At 44.2% G+C, this 25,096-nt stretch overlaps 2 protein-coding genes across 5 annotated transcripts in view; one reads left to right on the top strand and one right to left on the bottom strand.

Annotated features, from left to right (window-relative positions):
• The first annotated feature begins 47 nt into the window (after positions 1-47).
• On the top strand, positions 48-4,850 carry LOC101540580 (heterogeneous nuclear ribonucleoproteins C1/C2-like). Its single transcript, XM_012934433.2, has 2 exons — positions 48-3,208; positions 3,248-4,850. The coding sequence occupies exons 1-2, from the start codon at positions 2,892-2,894 to the stop codon at positions 3,807-3,809; spliced, it is 879 nt and encodes a 292-aa protein (XP_012789887.2). The 5' UTR covers positions 48-2,891; the 3' UTR covers positions 3,810-4,850.
• A 1,454-nt stretch (positions 4,851-6,304) lies between these two features.
• The window catches only part of LRIG2 (leucine rich repeats and immunoglobulin like domains 2), a 54,886-nt gene continuing 36,094 nt past the window's right edge, over positions 6,305-25,096 (bottom strand). For 3 of the 4 annotated variants that reach the window (XM_055137729.1, XM_055137731.1, XM_055137732.1), the window contains exons 12-18: positions 24,795-24,958; positions 23,490-23,810; positions 22,192-22,473; positions 19,909-20,358; positions 18,780-18,929; positions 15,594-15,887; positions 6,305-11,383 (exon numbers count right to left, since the gene is read on the bottom strand). In XM_055137729.1, coding sequence (XP_054993704.1) covers positions 11,157-11,383; positions 15,594-15,887; positions 18,780-18,929; positions 19,909-20,358; positions 22,192-22,473; positions 23,490-23,810; positions 24,795-24,958 — 1,888 coding nt within the window. In that variant the 3' untranslated portion in view covers positions 6,305-11,156. The remainder of the gene's footprint in view (positions 11,384-15,593; positions 15,888-18,779; positions 18,930-19,908; positions 20,359-22,191; positions 22,474-23,489; positions 23,811-24,794; positions 24,959-25,096) is intronic. The other variant, XM_055137730.1, reaches the window with a different exon arrangement.

Below are 25,096 nucleotides of genomic sequence, written 5' to 3' on the forward strand. Positions count from 1 at the left end.
CAGTCCCCGCCCTTGAAAGTGATAAATTTCACTTTGTTTACGCTTTATCTTGGTTACATTCCATGTTTCAACACATAACTCACTATTGTTGCTAGGGTTTCCCCCCAAAAAAGAAAAGACAGTCCTACTGTCAAGGAAGCATTTGATAGCTCTCCATTGCTGAGAATGTAGAGATATTAAGTCCCGCTGTTTGTTACATAACTTTTCTATTTTCTCCCTCCCGCCTCGTCCCGTGCCACCGAGTTCACGCCTGTTTAGTAATCACCACGCTGCTTGACAAAGGGGGAAAAAAAAAAAAAACGAAAAAGATGGTTATTTCCCGTCATCAGCCGGCGTGGGGCTCTGGCTTAGTTGGTAGTCTGGAAGAATGTCTGCCAACAGTTTCTGGAACCAAAAGTAATATGCTGGTATCGGCCCCTGCTCGAGGTTCCACCAGCGCCCCACTGTTCCAAGTACATAATAATTTATTCCCTTGTATTCCATTCCCACGCCACCAGGTCCGTGTCAGCTTAATGGACATCATACTATGGTTAACGCCACGCCGCATTTCTTCCCGAGAAAGAAGGATATTTCTTCTCAGCCGGTGTGGGGATATGGCTTAGTTCAGTCTATAGAGATGGCTACCACTTTGATTGCCTTCAATATTTCAGCAAGAGACTTACTATTCTTGTTAGGATTTCCCACCAAAGTCCGACCAGTTAAGAAGGAACCATTTCATATTGGTTATGATTAAATGACATTAGGTCGCACGGCCATGGCAGCGGCCTCGCAGCTTTGAATTTCTGTATAAAGTCCAGGGAAAGTACAGCCAGAAATTACACGTCACTACAAACTTTAACCCTATTATGGTCCCCCCAAAGTCCAACCCGTTACAAAGGAACCATTTCATATTGCTGATGATTAGATGACATTAGGGACAGCCGCTTTCTTGCCACGTCCTCACATTCTCTTGCTTTTCAGCATGCATGTCTGGGGTTTAAATTTTCAGGCCAGTTGTATAGGATTGGGGCCTATCCTAAAGACCTCCTTGTCAGAGACCTTTTCTCCAAATACAGTCAAACTATATGCAGAATCTCCTGCCCCCGCACGAAGATTACATGGTGCTGGGGGGCAGTTTATGGGTGTGACTGCCAAGCTACTGGAAAACTAGGAATCTGGGTGGAGGAGGCCCAATCCCGATCTGAGCAGGCTTGGAGATCTCAGCTACGGGTCCTGCATCCTCTGTCGGTCCCTTCATGCGTGAGGCTCGTCTGAGCGTGTGGAAAGTGGCCTTGAGCGTGGCTGCAGCTGGGTTCTGGAGGGTTTTGGCTGCTGGTGTTCTGCTTTGGGTGGGGAGGGAAACTCAACCTGCCCCCACCCCGAGGTGCGGGATGACAGTGATACAGTCAAACTGAGAAAGCAGAGGCAGAGATTTGCAAACTTATTGCCCCCTTTTCAGAAAATAAAATCTCAGCATCTGCTAGGAAATAGCACCCTAAATTATAGTCTAGGGTGCTGCTGCCCTCCACCCCACCCCTGGGTACCAGTGGAGGGTGGGATTGTTCACTTTATGTAACATCAGGTTAGTTCCAACAGAAATTTGGACCCTAGGGACCTAGGTCCAGTGGACACGTACTTGCCTGGCATGTGTCTAGCCTGGGTCCAATCCCCAGCTCTGCATATATTTCCCCGGGCCTGCCAGGAGCAAATCCTGAGCCCAGCTAGGTATGGTCCAAAAACAAACAAAAATTTGGGACATAAAATGCCAGCCCATAACAAAGACTAAATGACAAAGTAGGAACTTGATAGAAACTCATGTTTCCTTTATTTGGCATAGGTAAAGAATTCGAGCTTAATTAGGGCATAATTTTAATTCCTCACTGTGGAAAACAAATGAACTGCTGCAGAACCTCCACCCATGAGATATAGAGCCCGATGATTTTTTTTTTTAGATTTAAGGGAAATTTCATGTGTTTTATGTTAAACTGGAGAAACTGACAGCACATGTACTTTTTGTTGATATGTAAAATTGCATTCCATTTCTTTAAACCTCATTAAAGAATTTAATCACTGACACCTTCCAGATTAAAACTATGACCACCTGGCTAGGGGGTGGGAGATGGCTCAAAGGGCCAGGCTGTGTGCTCTGCATGCAGGAGCCCAAGGTTCGAACCTTAGCACCACACTGTTTCTCGGAGCCACTGGGAGGGGCCGGAGCGATAGTACAGTGGGTAGAGTATTTGTCTTGCACACAGCTGACCCGGGTTCAATCCCTGGCATCCCATATGGTCCCCTGAACACTGCCAGGAGTAATTCCTGAGTACAGAGCCAGGAGTAACCCCTGAGCATTGCTGGGTGTGACCCAAAAAGAAAAAAAAAAGTAAAAGAAAAAAATAACCACTGGGAGTTCCTGAGTACTGCTAGGTGCAGCCCTCAAAAGCAAAAAAAAAGCTGCTTCGTAGCCATCTAAAGACTGTACAATTAATTTGCCAGTGAATATTTATAGCACTACACAATTTTCAGTTTAACAGGAGACAGAACAGTACAGGGGGAGGACATATATTTTTTTTTAATCGGATTGCAAAGGCATAAGGAAAAAATGCCAGTTGAGGGATGTATAAGTAGGAATGCCTTTAGTTGAGTTAGACAAAAAAAAAAAAGGGGGGGAGTGGGGGGGAGGAAGAAATAACAATCCCCAAACAACTTCTAAATTAAAGGCAACAATAAACAATAAAAGGAAAAAAAGGAGCGGTTGAGACATTTCCCACCTCGAGCAGCAGTCGACTTCTCCACGTAGAACCCAGGATTAGGAGATTCAGAATCGAATCTCTTCTCCCTCCCCTTTTGTGAGATTTTTTTGATCTTCAGCTACATTCTTTCTGACTACGTGAGGAACTTAATCATCAAAGATAATGGCCAGCAATGTCACCAACAAGACAGACCCTCGCTCCATGAGTTCCCGTGTATTCATTGGGAATCTGAATACTCTGGTGGTCAAGAAGTCTGATGTGGAGGCAATCTTCTCAAAATATGGCAAAATTGTTGGCTGCTCTGTTCATAAGGGCTTTGTCTTTGTTCAGTATGTTAATGAGAGAAATGCCCGTGCTGCTGTGGCAGGAGAGGATGGCAGAATGATTGCTGGCCAGGTTTTAGACATTAATCTGGCTGCAGAGCCAAAAGTGAACCGAGGAAAAGCAGGTGTGAAACGATCTGCAGCGGAGATGTACGGGTCAGTACCAGAACACCCTTCTCCGTCCCCTCTACTCAGCTCCTCTTTTGATTTGGACTATGACTTTCAACGGGATTATGACAGGATGTACAGTTATCCAGCACGTGTTCCTCTTCCTCCCCCTATTGCTCAGGCTGTAGTGCCCTCAAAACGCCAGCGTGTATCAGGAAACACCTCACGAAGGGGCAAAAGTGGCTTCAATTCTAAGAGTGGACAGAGAGGATCTTCCAAGTCTGGAAAGTTGAAAGGAGATGATATCCAGGCTATCAAGAAGGAATTGACCCAGATAAAACAAAAAGTAGATTCTCTTCTGGAAAACCTGGAAAAAATAGAAAAGGAACAAAGCAAACAAGCAGTAGAGAAGAAGAATGACAAATCAGAAGAGGAGCAGAGCAGCAGCTCCCTGAAGAAGGATGAGACTAATGTTAAGATGGAATCTGAGGGGGGTGCAGATGACTCTGCTGAGGAGGGGGACCTGCTCGATGATGATGATAATGAAGATTGGGGGGGAGACCAGCTGGAGTTGATCAAGGATGATGAAAAAGAGGCTGAGGAAGGAGAGGATGACAGAGACAGCGCCAATGACGAGGATGACTCTTAAGCACATAGCGGGGTTTAGAAATCTTGTCCCATTATTTCTTTATCTAGGCGCTTGTCTAAGATCAACACCAGATCCTCTCCCCTAGTATCTTCAGCACATGCTCACTGTTCTTCCCATCCTTGTCCTTCCCATGTTCATTAATTCATATTGCCCTGTGCCTAGTCCCATTTTCACTTCCTTTGACGCTCCTAGTAGTTATGTTAAGTCTTGCCCTGTAATTTTTGCTTTTAATTTTGATACCTCTTTATGACTTAACAATAAGAAGGATGTATGGTTTTTATCAAAAAAATAAAAGGGAAAAAAGGAAGAAAAAAAGGAAAATGAGAGAGGGAGAGAGAGAGAGAGAGAGAGGAGCATCTGCCAAAGAGGCAGGCTGTGGGGATGGGAAGGAAACTGGGGACATTGGTGGTGGGAAATGTAAACTGGTGAAGAGATGGATACTGGATGACTAAAACCCAATCATGAACAACTTTGTAACTGTGTATCTCATGATAATTCAATTAAAAATGTTTTTAATGAAAAATAATTTAATTAATTTTTTAACTTTCTTATTCTTTTTTTCTTTTTGGGTCACACCTGGCAGTGCCCAGGGGACCAGATGGGATGCTAGGAATAGAACCCGGGTCGGCCGTGTGCAAGGCAAATGCCCTACCTGCTGTGCTATTGCTCCAGCCCCTTAATTTTTTTTTTGACTGTCCAAGTTTTAGGTCTGCCTAAGAATCCATCTGTGGTCTCACAGGCCAGCTGATGGTGCAATACAGTATCACTTCCCCACCCTGGCTCTTGCTTTCCACTCACACTTTATAAATACTGTGTTTTACAAAGCTGTTCGTGATGACTTAGACATCCAATATACCAATGGCTAATCCCACCACCATTGCACCTTCCCACCACTATTATTTGGTGGGTGAGCCCAGAATGCACCCAAACAGAGCCCCAGTAGCAAAAACCTCTACACTCCACGGTTGCTACCATGCCCCTGGCCAGACTCCAGTGCTCGAGATGAGCCTCATCCAGAAATTAGTCTGTTGAAAAACACAGGTATGCAAGTTTTGTGACTGAAATCTCCAGGCTCTAAAGGAATCAGGGATGGATGACCTCCCATTTCCCTGTACTTCCAGAAGCACAGATAGCCAAGCACATCCCAAAGCCAACACCCAGTTAAAAATTTAACTCCAATTGTATCACCCCATTAAAAATTCTGGACTTCCAGGAGCACATGGCCATGCAACATCTCCAACTCTACAACACTGTTAAACCAGGAGGAGCAACCGGATCGAATGGGATGTAATGTGGAAGGCATCCAATCTCAGTAAGCAAAATATCAACACAGAAGGCTTAACCTATAACATTTTAATAATCTCTTATACAAGGGCTTCATAATAGCTCCATGTGAGATACAACAATTTTCACTTTCTTCTGAGAACACATTTCTTTTAAAGTATAACAAGCAATATAAAATCAATTGAGGGCCTGCAATGAAGGCAGGTGTCCATGACCTTAGGCAAACTTGTAAGAAAATCCTACTGGCCGAGTTGTCAAAACGGGGCTTGTTTCCTTGGGCTTGTATGAGAGCTTGTTTGTCTGTGTGCGCAGAAGCTGGTGTGATATGTGCTTCAGAGGTCCCAGAGCATCAGGCCAGGAGTAACACCAAAGCAACTTGTGGCAATGGGTAGACACTTGCTTTGCATGCGGCTGAGCCCAGTTCAAATCCTGGCACCACCAGAGGTCACGCCCGAGAAGAGCCTTCGAGAAAGGCTCCTGAGGATTGCCAGACATGACCCCAACACCCTACCCCTCCCCCCAAAAAAGAAATGGAAGTATGTTGAGCACAACCTTCAGAGAGTTGCATCTCTAATGAAAAACTCTCCAAGTTGTTAAGAGCACCAACATTTCTCAAAGATTTTGTAAATCATAAATCCACCCAGAAGGAAATGATGCCTTCAGATTCCTCCCCAAAGCACCCACAGAGTGCACCCAAAGCACGCTCTTCCTAATGAACTTATTATTTTTGGTGCTGGATATCAAGCCCCAGACACGTGAAGCCTGTGCTCACTGCAATCTTTTCAGCCTACGGCTCCCATTCCAGCACAGTGGCGGCCTGACTGCCAAGGCAGGAGAGCGGAGGCCTGCTGGGCACAGCCTGGGCTCCAGGCAGCCCTCTGGTGCAGACAAATAGCAGCAACCAAAGAAGGGCAGCTCCTTCCCTGGGAGCTTGTGTAGTTACTTGGAAATCTCCAAAGATTAAGGGCTGGAGCGATAGCACAGCGGGGAGGGCATTTGCCTAGCATGCAGCCAACCCGGGTTCGATTCCCAGCATCCCATATGGTCCCCCGAGCACCATCAGGAGTAATTCCTGAGTGCATAAGCCAGGAGTAAACCCTGTGCATCGCCAGGTGTGACCCAAAAAGAAAAAAAAAAAAAACAGAACCCAAAGGACCGTGCTTAAACCACACTATTTCACTCAGGCACTTAATGGAAAACAAGACTAGAAATTCATCACAGAGTTTAGCTTTATTGAAGACATTTTACAGTAGACCAAACAAATAGACAAACACATGCTTTATAAAATATACATTCTCATGTGTGAGAAAATATAAATAGATAGGAAAGAGTCACAATGAATGTCATGGCTTACAACTCTCAATTTATACCTAATACCAGGGCTTTTCCGAGTCACATTTGACCTGGGAAAAAAGGGAGCAGATAGCAGACTCTTGGAGACCAAGAGACCACTACATCCAAGAGACCCAGGGGTACTTGATCACCTGATGATCAACCCCTCCTTCAAGACAGTTATGGGGAGTAAAGGATCAACTGACTCCTAAAATCTGATAATAGGCTCAAAATCAAACTGTTTTTTCCCTTTTCATGCCACCTCTAGGTGATAATTAGGATTGCTCAAGAAATACTCCACTTACAACCTGATCAAGCCAAATACACACACAAACCACACACACACACACACACACACACACACACACACACACACACACAAACAAACCCCTTAGTACCCACAAAATCTTCAGATAAATTTTGGTTGCTTTGTTAAGATTGTAATGTACCTTTTCATTCAGAATTTTTATTTCTGTCAACAAACAAAGCAGTGTGCAAAAAATTTAAAAAAACAGATTATTATTAGTAGATGCAGGTTTAAGTTGCTCTCCAAATTAAAATCAAAACAAAACAAAAAAAAAAATACACTGCAAGGAGCAAGAGGGAAAAAGCTTCTGCCAACAGCACTGAGAAAGAGACCACATAATAGAAAAACAAAACTTTACTTTCAGGTTGCCAAAAATCTTAGCAACCTCCCAGAGTCCAACTGTTTCATCATTACCTCGGTAATCTGCATCAAGAAGCAAAACAAGAAATGAAGGGTGTAGCGTGAAATGACAGTGTCTTTGTCTCTGAGGCTCCATTACCTTTCAGCATGTCTGGATACTGGAATGATAAGGTCGAAGCACACTTGGGTAAGACAATGGGTAGAAAACTAAGCACAATTTCAGCCTCATTCCAGAGAAAGTGCCACTGAAAACAGGAATAAAAATTAGAAGACTTAAGAGACTTTTACAGTTCTTTTTTGGTACTGATGCTTATGCTCACAGCTAGCAATAGATTTTTCTCCGGAACACTAGTCAAGTCCTCTCTGGCAAACTAAAGCCCCAAATTCTCTAGTTTAGAAAGATTAACTTCAGGGCTGGAGAGAGCACAGGGATTACGGTGGTCTGCATGTGGCAGGCCCCAGCTCAATCTCTGGTAGCACATACAGTCCCTCAACCACCACTCGGCAGGGGTCACTCCCGAGCAATGGGCCAGGAGCAGTCCCCAGCATTACCAGCTGTGGGCCAAATGTCCCCCACCCAAATACTCTCAAACTTACTAACACAGAAAGGATTCAAGAGGATAAACTTTTAAGAATCTCAAATTGCTCGTGAAAGATTGACGGTAATAAACAGAAAAGAGACCTTAAAGTCATTTTGTTCATATTCCATCTCAATGAAGAAATACTTCCAATGCTATTAAACTGATGACTACACATACTTTTTTCTGCACATACTTTTCCCATGGTTCATACTACAACTCTAAGGAAATTCTAATTCTTACTGAGTTAGCTTAAACAGAATGATAACAAAGTATATTCTGGGCTTCCCTGTAACTTCTGTATCACCAATGTTCTCTAACCACAGGTCCATAGACTGCTAACGGGCCACAAGTATGGGAAGGCTGAAACACCCCTCACAGCTGAGGGCTGGGTGTCTGCAGAACCTACTGTGCAGGGAAGCAGTTTAGAAGGTGTAGGGTGAGAGCGAGCAGGTGATATCCGAGTCAACCCTATGCCATTAAGTCTTGAACTTAAGGAAAATGCTAGTCGTCTTCTAGGTAGACTGGAAGGACCAACCTGGGAGAGACACAAGCAAATTAAGAGAATGTGATATCCTGATTGGTAGGAAGCAGAACTGGAGGGGAGCAGAGCTGACTTTCCCCATCCTGTCACTTTGCCTCACTCTGAAACAGGCCCAACTCTCTACTAGGAGGACAGAGGCTGGTGAACCCTGCGTATGCTACAGAGCACAGGGTGGTGTCTCTGCTTCGTCAAAAAATTTATGCAATCACAAGAAGTTCCAAGAATTCCTTTTCCTAAGGCTAGAACTGTAGTCTTAGGAGACTGGTCCTTAAGTTTTCCTTTTTTTCCTCCTTCAAAGACCAGACTCAAGTGTATTCAAATAAAGTCCTGACACCCTTACACAGAGGTTGGCATAAAGGAGAACCTGGCCATTCACCAGACCAGACTCTTTGGGCCAGTAGAAAGCCTACTCAGATTTTACACTTTCCCGCGTGCTAGTTCACAAGCCTATTTTTTTCTCATCCCACTTGTCAGCCAATGCTCCCTGGCATTGGTAGTATTAATAGCTACTCTAGTGACTCAAGAAGGTCCATGGGAACTGGAGTGACACGCACTATGATTAGGGCAGTAACGGTGAATACACTGGAAAGGTATGTGGGTGACAGACTAGTTCTAAACGAGTCATTGACACCTCTCAGTGAACTAACACTGGTATTCCGTGAACATTCAGAGGGGCTCATCTAGAGACTGAAGGGGTGATACAAGCCTACTGATACTTTTCTGTTTAGAATCAAAATATTTTTTTCTCCTCCAAGCATTTCTTACAGTATGACTCTACTACAGAGGAAATCAGTCCGGCTCAAATCAGAGCGAGCAGCATCTCTGGTTCTATGCTGGAACATTTCATGCAAGCAGCTTTTTACTAGAGTAGCGAAGTTCTTAGTTCCAAAAGAGATCAGATTCATACATTTCCAGGATCAGTGAGAGCAACTAAAAGTAAGCCTAATTTTTAAGTGCAAAAAATCAGAGCTGAGAAAACAGAGTTGTACTTGATTATACACACAGACATAGCAGAGTCGGGAATTTAACTAGATCCCCAGAGTCAGTCCTGGACAAATTACAGTACCACCAAATAAAAAGAGGAGACATAAATGGAAAGGGTAAAAAAAGAGGTATTTGAGAAATTCAAACTAAAAATGATCAGAGGTTGGAGTCTTAAAAAGGAAAAGGAGTGGGGCTGGGGACATAGCTCAGTGGTCAGTTACTTGCCTTTTCTATGCATGAATCATCCCCAGCAGCCACCCCACCCCCATCCTTCTTCCTGCAATAGGAGAGAGAGCAAGAAAGATCTGGTGGTTTAAAACAGCTAATGCCAGGGCTGGAGCTATAGCAGAGCGGGAAGGAAACTTGCCTGGCACCCAGTCAACTTGAGTTCAATACCACCACCCATAGGGTTCCCCCAGACCCACCAGGACTGATCCTGACCAGAGTCAAGAGTAACCTCTGAGCAGAGCAAATCAAAAAACTACAGCCTAAGGCCATACTGCTTCCTATGGAAAAACTGAGTACTGAAAACTAGCATGAAATTCTGCCAAAAAGTCGAGAATTTCAGTATTTAGAAGAACCCTTAAAATGCAGTGACTTAGAAGATTTTAAGTGACTGAAGTTATTACAAATGAGCGGACTTAGAATGAAAAGACAGAAATGACACTACATGAGGAAACCTGAAAGCAAAGCAAAGGACTGGAGTCCATTTCATTCCACTCGAGGATTAAGTCTTTGTTTACATAAAGCTTTTTTGCTATCAGAAGTTCAAGAAAACTTTTTGGCTTAATACATAATCACCTGCACATTTATTTAAGGATCACTGCAAAGCGTCAGTGTGTAAGGATTTCTGTACGCTCTACTTCCCAAAGCATTCTTGCTAAGAAGCAGTATGCACTGGCAGAAGAAATGTTATTAAAAATACACATACACACAAGAGAAAAGAAACAATCTTTGGTTTCCTTGCCAACTAAGTACTTCGCTGCAAAGAATCCAAAACAAGTTTTCCTATAATCTCTGTGTACATAGTTTTGACAAGAGGCTATAACAGACTGCTAGCCTTCTGAAAGAGCCTTTTATTCCTAGAAAGGAGCATCACCTGGCACTGGAAAAAGATGGCAAATGATTAGAGGTATGAAGAAAGTGGTTTATTACACCAAGATTGTATTCATGTGTATGCGATCACTATACATAAACTTTACGTACTCTTATACATAAACTTCTAAACAAATACATTTTTCAAACTTTAAAGTCTCTAGATTTCATCCATCTGAGTTATACAAATTCTGTCTGTGGTCTTCTGTCAATATTTTACTCAATATCATATATCATTTTGGCATATAAAAATATTTACATTACAACCAACACATATGGTCAATGGATACAAAAATCATTTATAAATGCACATATATTTACAATACAATCCCTGGACAACAGAGATCATTAAAAAAAATATATATTCACAAGAATACAAACCCCTTTGACCTGGTTACAGCAGGTCAAGCCTGGGATCCTTGTCACAGGCCTTGAATATCAAGGCCTTAGTCTCAACTGTATGCCTTAAACCACTGCACAATCCCAGGGACACCACAGAGGTCTCCAAAGTTAGTTTTGTTTCTTGAAAGACAAAACAGAACTGATTTTCCTTGGGACTATTCTGGAGAGATGAGGGTAGAGACAGCCCAGTAAACCAACAGATCCAGCAGTGAGGGACTAGCCCTGCCAGCTGCTTTCTGGGCTGCGAGGTGTTTATAGATGTGCCCAGTTTCCACCAGCTGTGACCTTTCTTCCTCAGGTGTAAGCCCAAACAAATGCCTGCCCACCATGCTGGGGCAGATGCAACTGAAGACGAAGAGTAAAGCAAATGCTGCCTTTGGGACTGCTTCTGAACGCTGAGGTAGTAAATGCGAAATGAATTCATTAAGAGTCTTTGCCTAGTTTTCATCCTGGAGGAAGTTTCAGGTACCCTCACTACCATCTTGAATGTTCCGAGTTCTACTGAAATCAAAAGCATGGTCGTGAAATGTGTGGCAGGACCTGGGGGAAGCCAAACAGTCTGGGTCACTCTCCGCTGGGTCCTCACTTCGATTTGGAGTGGGAGACTCGAGGCCTGGCTTTGGCGCAAAGGGAGGGGTCAGGTGGCCCAGCTCCTGGTTCATGTTCCACAGAGGTCGTGGCAATGTTTCTGAAGATGAAAGACAAGTATTACTGGCGGCAACTACAAGTTCAGAACTAACTTCCAAAAATTCGGCAGACACTATGGACACTAGAACCAAATGTATACTTATATGCCATGTTCTTGGCAACTAAAAATCACTGTATCACTGTCATCCCTTTGCTCATCGATTTGCTTGAACGGGCACCAGTAATGTCTCTATTATGACTAAAAATAAGAAAATTAACCCTGGACTGTGTTCTACTCAATAAACCTAACTAGTTATTTCCTGGAAACCACACTATATGCCATCTACTTTCACCATTATTACTGGTTCTGCTACTACACATATTTAAAAATAAGACCCCCTGGGTATGTGAAAACAGATCTGAACTTAACAGTGTCCATACTGAACTAAGATGTGGAAGAAATCACTGATTCAGCTGAGCCATTTCATCTTGATCAAAATGACTATAATTAAAAAGGTGGTTTTAAAAATAAGCCATTTTCCAGTTTCTTGAATGTAATTCTAACAATAACCCAAAGTAGCTCATTTCACTCAGATTATCTCACCTAAAAGTATGCAAGTTTTGTCCTTTATTTAATGCAGTCAAAAGCTATTTCCCCAATAATCATGAACTGAGTTATATTAACTTCATGGTGATGCATCTGTCTTTTTAGAGAGCCCTAACATTCTGGAGACAAATGATAATAACAGGTGGAGGGATATGTCATATAGGAGAAAAGGTATGGAATTGCATGGCTGCATCAGGCTTAATTCCCAGCACCATATATGGTCTCCTGAGCAGTGCCAGGGGTTACTCCTGAGCACTGCCAAGTGTGGATCCTAACCCCTCCTCCCCACCCACACAAAGAATAAAATATGTGAAGTTTAGAGCAAGGCTTTTTTCTAGCTTTAATATGCATATGAATGACCCAGGGATCCATCTAAATGTAGACTTGGATTCACTAGATCTTGGAGTGGGGCAAGACTTAACAATACTCAGGTAACACTGACGTGGACAAACCATACCTTGAGTGGCAAGGGGCTAGGGCTCAGCAAAGCATCAAAACACTCCTTTGGGGGGGCCGGAGTGATAGTAAAGAGGGTAGGACGGTTGCCTTGCATGCGGCTGACCAGGGTTGGATTCCCGGCATCCCATATGGTTCCCCCAGTACCACCAGGAGTAATTCCTGAGTGCAGAGCTGTCAGGAATAACCCTTGAGCATCTCCAGGTATTGATCCCCATGGCATCCCCCCCCGCCCAAAAAATCCAAACTCCTTTGCTGGTTTTCTCATGTATGCACTTGATTAAAAATTAAGCTATCCTTGTAAGGGTCTACTTCACAGTGATTCAATTAAAAAGTTAAAAAAACAAAAAACAAAAACACCCTACCTGCTGTACTCTCATTCCAACCATCCCTGCTCCTTCCCTTCCCTCCTCCCCCTCCTTCCTCCCTCCCTCCGTCCGTCCCTCCCTTCCTTCCTACCTCTCTCTCTCTCTCTCTCTCTCTCTCTCTCTCTCTCTCTCTCTCTCTCTCTCTCACACACACACACACACACATCATAGTCTATGAATCTTGCTTAGGGCCAAAAATAAAATTTTAACTGAATTTTGTTACAAAAAAATAGTATATATTTATTAAGCTATCCACAAGTTTAGAATAGAAACAGACTGCATGTTTGGCTTAACTTAGTGTACGCTATGTTCTAATTCTTCTAAGACACAGGAAAGTATATTGAGTGGTAGTAAAGTTTATGGGCACTAAATTACAAGACAAGGGACTAGGACCGAGGAGGCCGCATGAAGGGCTGGAGCCATGCTGTGCATGAGGAGCCCAAAGTTCCATCATCACATGGTTACCTGAGCACTGTTTCAGGAATATCATAGTTTGGGAGGCCCCAAGCCCTCCCCACCCTCAGGGAGAAAAAAAAACCTCAGGTACTTTTTTCAGACCTCTATCTTCCTACTAGAAATCCCCCTTGAAGTGGGCTCTAGTTTACAACAAGCCCATCTTCCAAGTCCCCTATTCAATCACTGACTGCTATCAGACCCACTAGGGAAGCAGTGCCACCTCCTCCGTGACCCTGCAGTCACCACTCACTATCCTCAGCACTACCTTCTCGGCTTACAAGGAACTCCTATCAGCTGCTACCAACTGCGCATGCACTTAGGGAAATAGAGATGCTTAACTTAAAAGATTAATTGGATAATCCTGGAGAGGGGATGGATAGTGAGATATATGGGATCTTTATCCCATGGGAAGCAAGCTTCCTTAAAGCAAAGAGTAATCTCTGCAACCTTTCCCAGTAAAGATTCCTTTGAGATAAACCCACTTCAGAGATTTCTGCACCTCCAGTCACTAATCCCCTTTGATATGTAAAAACCTATCCTGCTTAGATGAGTATCTGAGGCAAATGTATATATGTTTGCCCTTGGTCTTCTAATCATTGTTAGTTTAATACAATAAACAGGCATGTATGATGACTGGGCATAGTAGGTATTTAGCAAACATGGATTGAATTGAACTAGGAAAACAATTAATGTACTCTTTCTGAATTATCAAAGCACTCAATCTAGTTCCCAACATTTCTGTAAGATTCAGTGATGTTCACATGAGGCTGACACCCAAGGACAGTAGATACAAGGGCCAGGGGGATTGCCCCATAGCTGGAAGACTGCTTTATGAGCGGAGGGGAGAAGACGGATGAAATAGAGAAGGGATCACTAAGAAAATGATGGTCGAAGGAACCAGTTGGGATGGGAGATGCATGCCGAAAGTGACCTCTCAGTGTCTGTGTTGCAAGCCATAATGCCCAAAAGTAGAGAGAGTATGGGGAATACTGTATGCCATGGAGGCAGGGGGAGGGTGGGAAAGGGGGGAGTAGACCCGGGATATTGGTGGTGGAGAAATGTGCACTGGTGGAGGGATGGGTGTTTGATCCTTGTGAGACTGTAACCCAAACATGAAAGCTTGTAACTATCTCATGGTGATTCAATAAAATCTAAAAAATTTAATAAATAAATAAATAAATAAACAAACAAGCATGTAATGGAGAATCAGAGCTCTCAGTCCACAAGACTGTCAGTCCCCTGGTCCCTCGCTTTTTCTCTTTTATTTCTGTCACTTTTCTAAATCCTTTTGCACCTGTGCCCTGCTTCAGACCATTCACGGGGGATGATGCTAGGCACACATGCCTCCTCTCCTCAGTATGAACTGTGCTGCTTCTCCTGAGTCCTGTGCGACAGACAACACTAACCCAGGCTGCTTCCCCACGATGGGCCCAGAGCAAATACCTCTCAAGTGATGACAACACTCAGCACTTACCCGAAACACAGTCAAACCAAAGTCTCAGTGAAAATTATCACCACTTATTTCCAAATTACATTCCTTGGGCAAAACATTAGTAGACCCATGGGGTCAGACCATATACAGTAGGCAGGGTACTACTGGCACACAGCCAATGAAGGCTGATCCCCGGCATCCCACAAGGGGCCCTGAACTCTTGCCAAGAATGATCTCTGGCACCCCACATGGCTGCCCGAGCCCATAAGGAGGGATCCCTGAGCACTGCCAGGTGTGCCATATGCCCCACCTCTAAAAAATGGAGGGTGGGCCACACCTGGCGGTGCCCAGGGCTTACTCCTGGCTCTGCACTCAGGATCACTCCTACTGGACCTGGGGAATCAAGCTCTGGTTAGCCACATACAAGTCCTACCTGCTGTACTATTTATTGCTCCAGCCCAAAACCAAAAAATAATTCAGACCCTATATGAAATGTTTCTAAAGTTTTTCTGTCAGTTCTCTGCATTATTTTTTTCTTTTTGGATCACACCCAGTGATGCACAGGGGTCACTCCTGGCTCTTCACTCAGGAATCACCCCTGGCATTGCTCAGGGGACCATATGGGATGCTGGGAATCGAACCCAGGTCGGCCTCGTGCAAGGCAAACGCCCTACCCACTGTGCTATTGCTCCAGCCCCAGTTCTCTGCAATTTTTTTTTGACAGATAATCTTACTGTTCCCATAAAAGCTTTTCTACTCTTACAGACAAAGATTTCTTATAACTCTATAATCTCAGAATCTGCCTTTGGTTGACCCAGAATTATTTCTATACACTACTTTCACTTGTTTGCTGCCTGCCCAATGGGACTAATATATCCTATACAACAGAAAGGGAAAGAAATCAGTTGGAGAAAGACAAAACAAAATGATCCTCAAAGCCTGTGTCCTTTACCACTGTTCATGTGTGTGGCCGTCACAACTTTCTTCTCATGTGTTCTCTCTTGGCCAGTGGGAAAGGCCAGCGTCTCTCTGTCCACCGAGGATACCAGGCTATCCAGGGTGCCAGCATCTGGGGGCGGATGTACCAAATACGTTTCTTTGGGCATCTGGACCATGAGGCTTGACAGTGTCTGATCCAGAACATCTTCCTCGGCAACGAAAGTGTACGGACAGTATTCTCGGGTCCGGGAGTAGATGTTGGCGTTGTCATAACAATCTGAGCAGATAACCCGGGTACCAGTACCACCTAAAGACAGCAAGGGAAAGAACCCAAACATCCTTCAGTTCAGGAACCAGTTTTGCCAGCCATCAGTTTTCACCACTCTCCTCACAGCTGCCATTTATTCAGCACTGCACAGTAGCAGGTGTGAAGGTCTTTCCGTGAACTCCACTAGTGCGATTCTCTCTATGGTTCCGGGAGGCAGCCACTTACAGCACCTCATTCTACAGAGGGGCTCCATAACACAGGAAGCAGTTCCCTGTCCAAAGACCTTCACCAAAAGTCAAGTCCTCGGGTTCCAGAGCTTGTGTTCTCAACTCCTACTTGTTAAACCATCTCTGCCCAACCTGGGAACATCACATTCAGACCCACAAAGCCAAGGGAGCCACGCTAACAGACTGATGCCAGCTTAAGGAAACCAGAGAATAAATAGTCACTCCCACTTCAGTTACAAAAGCCTGCATTATCTTCAAAGCTAAGGGACAGTCCCAGTGTTGAGAGCCCTGCAGGGCAGATTGATGGGAGGGAGAGGGCACTGGGGAGGGAAGTGCACACTGAGGAAGGGAGCGGTGCTGAAACTGTAAGCCTGAACCTCAGTCATGAATAACTTCTTGACTTCACAGTAACTGCCTGATAAATGTACATTTATTTGGCAGAAGTAAAGTTTTAATAATAATCTCCCTGAACTGCTACTTGTTTTGAAAACTTGTTTTGAAGATGGTGAAAAGAAAGATAAGTATTTATTTCTAATCAACCAATAGAATGTTAGAATTGGAAGTGACTTAGAAGTAACTGAGCTTAACCCACAAAGCAGTGCTATTTCCCAGAAATTTCAATAAACAGAGGCTTCTAAGGATTCCTTTAAAAGTTTGAAATTAAGAAATAAGAGTTCTCTCCTCTCTACCCACACCCCCAAAAAAATAAAGTTTGAAATACACTTCATTATATGGAAAGCCAAAATAAAGCCCAATTTCAAATCTGTTCTGTGGATACCCAGTCTAATATAGAAATGGACTTGGTCTTTCATTTATATGGTAAGAGTTCTACTATTTATTAAAAGGACCTGTGAGACTCTAGAGTGAGTAATTTATAAAATATTACATTTTTTAAATGAAGTAAGTCAACCTCAGACCTTAAACACTTTGTTTGTGGCCACAAAGCTGGAACAAGGAACCAGGAATCAAATCCCACTCTTCTGTCTCCGAGCCCGCCACCCATTGTGTGAAGGGGGAGTGGAGACAGCACTGAGATGCGAGGTACAACTGATTAGAGAACATTTTCTGTCTCTCTGAAGTTTCCCAATGTACGCTGACAATGACCACACTTCAGTGAGTAATTGTCAGCAAAAGACACTAGGCCTCCCAGACACGTCTATGTGCATGCCTGAAAAGAAACCCAAGAAGTCTCCGGAACCCTCTTCTTGCAGTGCTGTGTTCTGGGGGGCCTCTACTGTGCCACTACCTTGCTGAACGATGCCATTTCTCTCTCCAGCTCAAAGTTTCTTCCCTGTTAAGACTGGTCAAACTCGGGGGCTGGAGTGGTAGCACAGCGGGTAGGGTGTTGGCCTTGCACGCGACCGACCTGGGTTCGATTCCCATATGGTTCCCTGAGTACCGCTAGGAGTAATTCCTGAGTGCAGAGCCAGGAGTAACCCCTGCGCCTTGCCGGGTGTGACCCAAAAAGCAAAAAAAAAAAAAAAAGACTGGTCAATCTGGGGGTATGCTGCCACCCAGCAGTCAACCTGTACTGCGGGGCGAGTGCATTAGCAGCCTGATGGGGCCTTCAGGCTTCCTGATACCCCAAAATTGCCGCTGTGCCTCTGGCCAAATCCCAAACACTTGGGACCAAGTTTTCCCAGAAAGTAAATATCCAAAAGTTAAGTATGTAGGAGTCACATCCACAAACCACCTCTGGCTCAGCTATACAGCTCATTTATCGCCTTGCTTCACAAACCCATAAATAAATCTCAAAAAAGATCAAAAGTATCCATTTAAGTGCATTAATGGCCATGATTCAGAGACTCACAAATGAATCTCGGAAGTGAGCAGCTCACCACAGAGATGTCTCCCCACCCCACACCAGGCTGATTTCACCAGGGCACCTAGGAGGGGAACAGGTGTGTCTGTGCCCCTCCGCCTGCCCCAAATGAACCCAGCAGCTGCAAACCTCCAGAACCCAATCACCATCACGCTCATGGCCAACCTTCACAGGTTCGTCCCAAGCCCCCCATGCATGAGAATGATCCCCCTGAAAAATCCAGGTATGCGGGACCAGAAACTGCAAACTCCAGGCTTCACGGAGCTGGGGATGGCTGACCTCCCTCCATCTCCCCGCCCTTCTGGTTTCCTGGCAGTTATGCCCAAGAACTGCCTCTGGGCACCACTCAAGCGCATTAACGGCCATGATCCAGACTCACAAACGAATCTCGGAAGAGAGTAGCACACTACAGATATGGCTCCATACCCCAAATATTTTAGAATTCCAGGAGCACACAGCTACTTTCACAGCCATGTGACACCTCACAAATAATTTAGCATCTGCCTAAGGGGCAGGCTGGGGTGGTGGTGGGAAGATTCAATGTAAGGTGGTGGGAAGGTGCAATGGTGGTAGAATTGGTGTTGAAATATTGAATGTAAACAATTATTATGAACAACATTATAAAAAATGTAAAATTAAAAAAAAAGTAATGTGGAGTTCATGCATGCTTCAATCAGCTTAATCAGTGGTAAAATAAATAGCAGTACTCCTACATTAAAAAAAAAAAGGGAAAAAAATCTTTGGTCAAATTTCATCTTTGGCATGAATTCCAAAGAGTTCGCTGAGAATCTTACTTTAAAATCCTGCTTCAGGTTAACGGGGAAATCTGTGCATTGACAAAGGACCTTGGCAGGAAAGTCTGAGCCTAAGGGCCCCGCTCACCATCGGCGCTTTTGTGTAGGTATCCGCTGGCAGGAGGCATGAGCTGCTGGTGACTGCCTGCTTCCGAGTTGCTGTAGCCCTCCTGTGGCTCAGACAGAGTTCCTTGGGAAGACAAGTAGCTGGGAATGTCTGGAGGCAGATTGAGGTCCTCTGGAAGAGAGACACTGGTAATTTGCAAATGAAGTCCACAACTCTAACCAACATCTAGAAGACCATTTTGCTAATGTGTTCAACTTTGGTGCTACAAGCTAGGAGCATGTTCTGAAGTTAGAACCTTAATGGCTCTTCATATTTCCCCTAAAATAATTTACCAGGCTGTTTTGTTTTGGGGTCACACCCAACGATGCCCTGGGCTTACTCCTGGCTCTGCAATCAGAAATTGGAGGACAAGACCGTGACCCGTGGTGAGACAGCTGTGCTGCAGTGCATAGCTGGAGGGAGTCCCAGGCAGTGCTCTGGGAGCATACGGGATGCTGGGAATCAAACTCAGGTTGGCTACATGCAGTGCAAGTACCCTACCCATTGTACTATCTTAGTGCCCTGCCCACTGTACTATCTTCTCATTCCCCAGAATTTTTCTTAAAGCTTCATTTTCAAGTATTACAAAAAGATCCAAAAGCTAAAGTACGACATCTCATCCACACTCTAACAATCTTAACAGAATAGTCCCAGTCTGATGATTTTGGGAGAGTGTGTGTTACACTGATCTCAGTCCTGAGTACACCTCTTTCCCTGTGAAATCACAATGGAAATAAGTTTTGGGCATTGAAGGAAAAATATGCATCCAATAATGTGATTTGTTTCTGGCCACGCCACGCAGTGCTCAAGGGTCCAAATGCAGTGCCAGGACCTGAATGCAGGTAAGATGCAGTAAGACAAGTGGCTTACCCACTGTACTATCGCTCCCCTACAGAGCGTTTTTCAGAAGAGCAAAGTTTTAAGGCAGTACCTGTAAATTCTTAAAACTAGTAATCAGAGAGGGTCAAAGAAGTCAGGCATTTTAACAGAAAAACTATTCCTTCCACCACATACTAGATAAGGCATCAAAGCTTCTCTCTTTCTTATAGCTTACACTGATTCTTATCCTATAGTATCAAGTACAAGCCACAGGAGTCACATGGGTGCTCACCTGTGTTGGTGATACTGTACTCTTCATTCTTCCTTCTCATGTGGTAAATAACAATGACCCAGATCAGAGAGGTGCCCACGACGCAGCATACCACCACAATGATGACGATGCCAACAGTGGTCCAGCCATCATCTTCATGGCCCATGCTGCTTGGGGAGGCATCACAATTGGGGGACGACATGACATTCAGGTAAATGTGGCCCCGTTCTGTCCCCAAGGTATTGGACATGATGCAGGTATACTTCCCTGCATCTTCCAGGCCCGTGTCGACGATGATGAGCAATTGGTTGGCCGCAGCAAAGAAATGGCGTTCTGTTACCAGCAGGGGCCCATCGTCCTTGGTCCAGTTGAGGCGAGGAGCAGGACTCCCTCCAGCTATGCACTGCAGCACAGCTGTCTCACCACGGGTCACGGTCTTGTCCTCCAAAGGCCTAATAAAGGACGGTGTTTCTAGAGGAGGGGGGGAAGATGGATTTTTTAAAATCTTGTCAAGCAATTATGCACCTTAAATCCAACAGAATCGGACCTCGTGATAGGGTTATAGCCCCTCTGACACAGTAGTACTGAGTGGAGGAAAACATAGGAGTGAGTATTCAAAAGGCCAAAATCTGCCAAAACCTTTAATATGTCTGTCATTTCCCAAAAGGAAAATGTCAAATTTTATGTAAGTTAAATTCATTTTTCTGACTGTACAGGTAAACACCACAAACCAATGAGCTTCTTTTAAAACCCAACAGTACAGTGGGTAGGGCATTTGCCTTGCACGTGGCCGACCTGGGTTCGATTCCCAGCATCCCATATAGTCCCCTGAGCACCGCCAGGAGTAATTCATGAGTGCATGAGCCAGGAGTAACCCCTGTGCATCGCCGGGCATGAACACCCCCCCCCAAAATAAATAAATAAATAAATAAATAAATAAATAAATAAATAAAACCCAACTGGAAGAGTTAGAAAGGCAGTACAGTGGGTAAGACTTGTATAGTTGACCTGGGCCTGATCCCCAGCACCCCATCTGGTCCCCTAAGCCCTCCAGGAGTGATCCCTGAGCCAAGAGAAAGCCCTAAGCGCAGCTGGTGCAGCCCCAAACTAACTCCTACTGTCTCCAATGTGTTACAAAGTGATACACAATACTGTCCCAGGGGACACTGGGATGGCAATGGGAGAGGAAGGCAGCAGCAACAGTGGGTGGAATCCCGGAGGTCTGTTTGCTGTATTTACTGAGAGAATGTGGAATTTAAAGAAAGCCCTGAGAGAGTTCCTGTCTGAAAAGAGAGCAAATGACAAATAAGTGTGCTCTAGGGGAGTAGGCAACTAGAAAACAGAATTCGCCTTGGATTTGAGGTCCATGAGAAAATAGATTATTTCATATAAAGTCTAGTAAGGAAAAATCTCTGGGGGAAAGATATTCTACTAAACCACAGACGAGTATGCTAGAAGACTAAGAATATGCTTAAAAGGAAGACAGAAAATCTAATGAGATGACAGGTTAAAAAAATTTTTTGAGGGGCCGGAGCGATAGCACAGCGAGTAGGGCGTTTGCCTTGCACGCGGCCGACCTGGGTTCGATCCCCGGCATCCCATATGGTCCCCCAGGCACCGCCAGAAGTGGTTCCTGAGTGCAAAGCCAGGAGTAACCCCTGAGCATCGCTGGGTGTGACCCAAAAAGAAAAAAAAAATTTTTTTTAATTAAAATTCTTATTAAATGGGTGAGTGGGAGAATCCTTAAGAGTTCTCTGTCTAGCTGTATAAAACAGCCAAAGGCTGAAGAGTAGAAAAAACAAGATGCAGAAACTGTAGAGGAGGGCGGAGTAGAGGGAGAAAAGGATAAAGGGATTTGAGAATAATTCTCAATTTGTGTGAAATGGTCCCTGATTCTGCCTTCAGCAGCACTTCCTGGATTACTCCTGTGACCCAATTTCCTGGGCTGATATAATCCTGCAAAAAAATGTAAAAATAAGGTGACAACGATTAAAGATCATGACTACAACCACAAGTTTAGACTTTTCTTGCCACAACAACTCCGAGCATCCCTGAGTATCCGTAGTGAGTACACATATTCAGCACAATTGGTATCCCCTGAGAATCCCGCAGTGAGCACACATACCCAGTATAGTCAGTATTCCTGAGTACCCACAGTGAGCATACATACCCAGCACAGTCAGTATCCCGAGTATCCCACAATGAGTACACATACCCAGGAGTCAGTATCCCGAGTATCCCACAGTGAGCACATGTACCCAGCACAGTCAGTATCCCCTGAGTACCAGCAGTGAGCACACGTACCCAGCACAGTCAGTGAGGCGTTGGCAGAGAGGCCTCCGGCTATGTTCTGTGCCATGCAGCTATAGATGCCCATGTCTTCTATTTTCACATTTGCAATGAAGAAGACATCATCCTCAGGCATGACATGCATTCGTCTTTCTCGAGCAGCAGGAAAGTCAGTGCCACCATCTTTCTGCCAGGATATCTGGGGTGCAGGATGCCCCTCCGCAGCACATTCCAACCTGGCCATGGCGCCAGTGCGAATAGTAAGATCCATGGGTGTCTTCAGAAAAGAGGGCATCTCTGGCACAAGCAAGATGGTCACGATAAAATGGGTGGGGAAAAATACACACGTACATAAACCCTGCCCTCCGCACATGCATGTACACACACACACACACACACACACACACACACTCAAACATACATGAATCTGAAACTGCTGTGCTAGTGCTTCACTGCTCCTGAGAATACAGGCTCCCAGGATTAAGAGTGAAGACAAATCAGAGGTCACTTCTGAGAATAAAACTTCTGAAGATTTGGGGTAGTGACGACTAACAAGCTACAGCTACCACATCACCCACACAGGAATATGGAAAGCAGAAAGCCACAAATCTTTCTGAACGTCTTATTTTAGAACCTGATACTAACTACAACTCCCGACTTAAGAGACTTAACTCCCTAAATTAATATCTACGAAGCACTCGTGGTAACTAAATGATAAACTAGCTTTCATAAAAGAACCGAGAAACAAAGTACATTTTTTAGTTGCACAAGGCCCAAATGCTAGTTAATAAATCTGATGGGCAAGAGAAAAATCAAGCTGTCCTGAGGAAGGTTTTCACAGCTACAGTAAAGAGCATTAATTTCAAAAAATTTGAGTATATTTAGACAACGATGATTATCACAGGACTTAGAAATGTCAAAATACCTAAACACAGATATTATAAGGTTCTGCTCTTAATGTCAGAAGTACATTTCTGTCAATGTCAGGAATACGTTACAGTTTTCAGAACAGGTATGGTTCTGGAATGAAAATGGAGAATTCTAATTTTTTTTTTTTTAAAGCAAAAGCAAAAATAAAAAGTCTGAGAATTCTCTGAGCCAGAGAATTCACCTCTCAACCAAAAATTAGGGACAGAAAGTGGGTAAACTGACAATGTCTGATGCATGATCACAATCTAAAGACAAAACAGTAAGACCCCTCCCCACCCCCAGTCAAATGTCTAGTTTGATCTAATTTTCTGAGGCCAACTAATTCAAAAATTAAACACAGAAAATCCTAACTATAAGCTATAAACCATCATGAACTCTCTTACCATTCACAGTCAGTTTGGCTTTATGAGAATAGTTAGAACCAAAGTGATTAGTAACAATGCACTGGTATTTTCCTTCATCGGTGAAATTCACACTGAAAAGATGTAAGACACTCGTATACTCCAGGGCTTCTCCAGCTTTCTGCTGGTACCGAACAAAGTTCTCAATGTCGGCATCATACACAATCTCACTATCTTTCCGCCACACCGCAGACATGGGAGAGTCGCTGCTGCTGAACGCACTGCAGGTCAGAGTCGCGTTTGTGCCTCTCAGAGCAACGGTGGTGTCAGGATGCCTGTGTATCTGTGGCTTGAGAAAATCATCTACGGTGGGGAAACGGGACGGAGTCAAGTCAGTTCTTTCTCTGTGCATCTACAGATGAGAGAATAATATGCTGGGGCGGGAGAGGGAGCCCAAAGGTCTGGAAGCCTGGGATGGATTCCCAACCCTGCAGGGTCCCCCAAGCACTGCTGAAGTGGCCCCACACCCAAGTGTGGCCCAAACCCAAATAAATAAGCAATGTAAAATTACGTATTGTTTATAAAATGGCAATCAGAGACAATTTCACTAGACTCCAATTCTGCTGTGTAAGCCGGGAAAGAGGAAGTATGGGAGGGTCAGCACAGCCTGCCCTGACTGAACCCAGGCTTCCTCGCAGAGCCCTTCCTGCTGCTTTGTGCCCAGACTGTCCCTCTTCTCTCGTCCTGTGGGCCACACCCAGAGGTGCTTAGGGGACCAGGCCGTGCTGGAAATCCAGACCCCTGGTACTCTTTCCTTTTCTAAAAAATTTTGCATTGGAATGAATTTATGTTTTAAAATAATTCTCATTTTTTTGTTCAGGATTCTTACAACTTGATCACTTCTAAGGTTAACAACCTTTCATTTTCTCTATGTAGGTGCAGTAACTTTACACGTCAAAACCATAAATGTTAACGATACTGTAATCACGTAACCTAACTACGATTTAAAATAAAAAAAATTTAAACCTTAAAGGAGAAAGGCCTACATGGACATGTTATTATATTGCAATTAAGACAATGATTTAACGACACAGATTTAACTGACATTGAGTCAAAGGATACAAAAAAAATGCTGGGGTGAGGTACAGTAACATTCTATGTCTTGGACCTTAGTAGTAATACTACTATAAATCCCAATACTGCAATAAAAAGTAATTTTAAAACACTAGAGAAGTCCAGAGAGAAATGGATATTGCTAAGTAAGTAGGAGAGCATTCTGTTTCAGTATCTTTTAATTCTGAGAAGATGGTATATCTATACTACACAAACTTTCAGAGAAATACCCACCACAGATAAAATCCTTCAGATCCACATTCAGGATGCTCTGGCCGGCGAGCCACTCGGGATGTGCACAGCTGACACTCACAGAGTGCTGGAAGTCACTGTCAACCAGCCACTGCAGCAGCCACTTCAGGTGGCAGTCACAGAGCAAACTGCTTGTGTTCAGGATCCTGCAGAGACAGTTGACAGGCAGAAGGCCCCTTTACCACGCAGGCGCACTTGCTTTAGCATTTGAGATCTACTACACACCTGTGCACTATTCCTTAGCAAAGAAGGTTTAAAATTACTTTAGTCATGGAAAATCAATT

Source organism: Sorex araneus, chromosome 5 (assembly GCF_027595985.1).
Source record: "Sorex araneus isolate mSorAra2 chromosome 5, mSorAra2.pri, whole genome shotgun sequence".
Classification (NCBI taxonomy): domain Eukaryota; kingdom Metazoa; phylum Chordata; class Mammalia; order Eulipotyphla; family Soricidae; genus Sorex; species Sorex araneus.